General features: G+C 38.7%; 1 protein-coding gene across 1 annotated transcript; it reads right to left on the reverse strand.

Annotated features, from left to right (window-relative positions):
- Nucleotides 1–210: 210 nt before the first annotated feature.
- SARC_14554 (hypothetical protein) lies at nucleotides 211–810 on the reverse strand (the record flags this gene model as incomplete). Its single annotated transcript, XM_014291312.1, has 1 exon — nucleotides 211–810. A coding segment is annotated over exon 1 (465 nt), but the record flags the coding sequence as incomplete, so codon positions are not given.
- Between the last annotated feature and the right edge of the window lie 1,468 nt (nucleotides 811–2,278).

Consider the following 2,278-nt stretch of genomic DNA (forward strand, 5'->3'; position numbering starts at 1 on the left):
TAGTGTGTGTGTGTGTGTGTGTGTGTGTGTGTGTGTGTGTATATATATATATATATATATATATAATATATATATATATATATATATATATATATATAGAATAAATAACAATATATATATATATATATATATATATATATATAATATACTTGTTCTTGTATTGGTGTATTTCGTCCGGTGCGGGTTCATGGCCGAATTAATATGCTAATTACCTTGTTGGTCATATAGGCTGATCTTGGGAACCCCTATGGCTATACACCACGCAACTATACTCCCCATGCGTTCAACATTACACTCCTCGTTGACAATGATAGCCACATGTCTTGGCGCTTTCGGAATGTCTCTGAACAATAAGTTGGTAAATTTTTCGTGTAACTTGTATGTACCCCTAGTTTGTGTCTTGATACTATAGCACCAAGCTTGCAGCGCCGCGAGCGTGCCGTTTAAAATCCATTGAGCCCTTTCCGAGTACTGCTTCGCCTGCGAGCGTACATTATACAGAACACTTATGCATTTAAATGTAATATATGAGAGCGATTTCTTCGTGGTTCTGACGGTTATACCTGTACTGTCTAGCAGTATCTCTAGTAAGGATACACTAAAGGCAAACGCCATAAACACACAGGTGGCGCACCAACTTAGGATCTGTGCACACCGTGCTTTGAGGCTTGCCATATTGATTGTATTATACTACTAGTTTTTCGCCGTCTGTGAATGCTCCGCTATATATATATCAAACTCTAGTTTATAAATTAATCTTGCTAAGTGATACGGAAACCTCCACTGCCACTGCCACTGCCACTGCCACTGCCACTGCCACTGCCACTACCGCTACCAGCGTCACTACCACTACCACTGATACAGCAGCAGAGTTTCAGGGTCAGAGAGCAGTGTGGTGATAGGATAGTTCTGTGAGAACACTCGCGCAGAAAGCCAAAAGTCAGCCAACTTTTTTGTAGGGTTTTGAATGTATGCGGATTTGCGATTACTTCGGGGGAAGTTCAGGTGCAGCCGTCCAGTCTCCAGATGAGACCAGGACTCCCCATATGATACCAGGACTCCCCAGATGAGACCAGGACTCCCCAGATGAGAACAGGACTCCCCAGAAGCATATGGCGGATTGCGGTCTGCGGAAACAATAATCTTCGCGGAATGTAAAACGTCATTTTATGTAAATACGTTTTAAAAAAATATTTGTGATAGAAACGTTATTCTTATGGACTGTACTGTACATAGAAGAAAAAAGTATACGTTTTTAAATACGTTGAGACATTAACCCGAACGCCGGCATATATATAAATAGTGATCGAGCCTCGAATCTACGATTATACGTCCATGTGAGATCTTGTGAGAAAAATCAAATACCAAAGTGTTTGATTATAGAAGAAGGCTATTTATGTTTTATGACACATTGTCATCTTGAAGACATGATGACATGATGACATGATGACATGATGACATGATGACATGATGACATGATGACATGATGACATGATGACATGATGACATGATGACATGATGACATGATGACATGATGACATGATGACATGATGACATGATGGCATGATGACATGATGACATATTGACATGATGACATGATGACATGTTGACATGTTGACATGTTGACATGATGACATATTGACATGTTGACATGTTGACATGTTGACATGTTGAATTGTCACCTTGGCACATCCACATTGAAGTTCTATTCTGAATGCGGCTTTTTATACTGAAGAGTTAAAATGCTTATTACAGGCTCTCCTCTACTAGTAGTCCCTCACTGTCACTGACTCACTTTCCTATCTCGCTCTCTATTTAAATACAACACTCTTGAGCACTCTCGCCTTCTTATTGTGTAGAGATAGACTCAAGTGACTTCACAGAGCGCTGTGCGTGGACTGTGGATCTCCTCTATACATATATAGATATCTAAGTAAATACATACGATTGTAATATTTACAAATAAATATATGGATACATGTATACAAGATTTTAAAAAAATCTACACATACCCATGTTAAACATTCAAAATATTACATAATCAAAATATCATGGTCCTGAAAAACGATGTACAAACAATACCATACCATATAAGCTCAGTGAAATGGATTCCCGTCACAGAAGAAGCGGAAGTCCTTTGCATGGGCACTTGGGGATCTAGAGTATGTTTTGGCTTTTCTAGATAAAACGACTGGATGTTCGTTGCTTTTGAATGTTGTATACTTCAATTAGTATTTAGTGATGCTCCAATTAGTATGTATGTTCTGGCGGTTATATA

This window comes from Sphaeroforma arctica (assembly GCF_001186125.1).
Source record: "Sphaeroforma arctica JP610 unplaced genomic scaffold supercont1.4771, whole genome shotgun sequence".
NCBI classification, from domain to species: Eukaryota; class Ichthyosporea; order Ichthyophonida; genus Sphaeroforma; species Sphaeroforma arctica.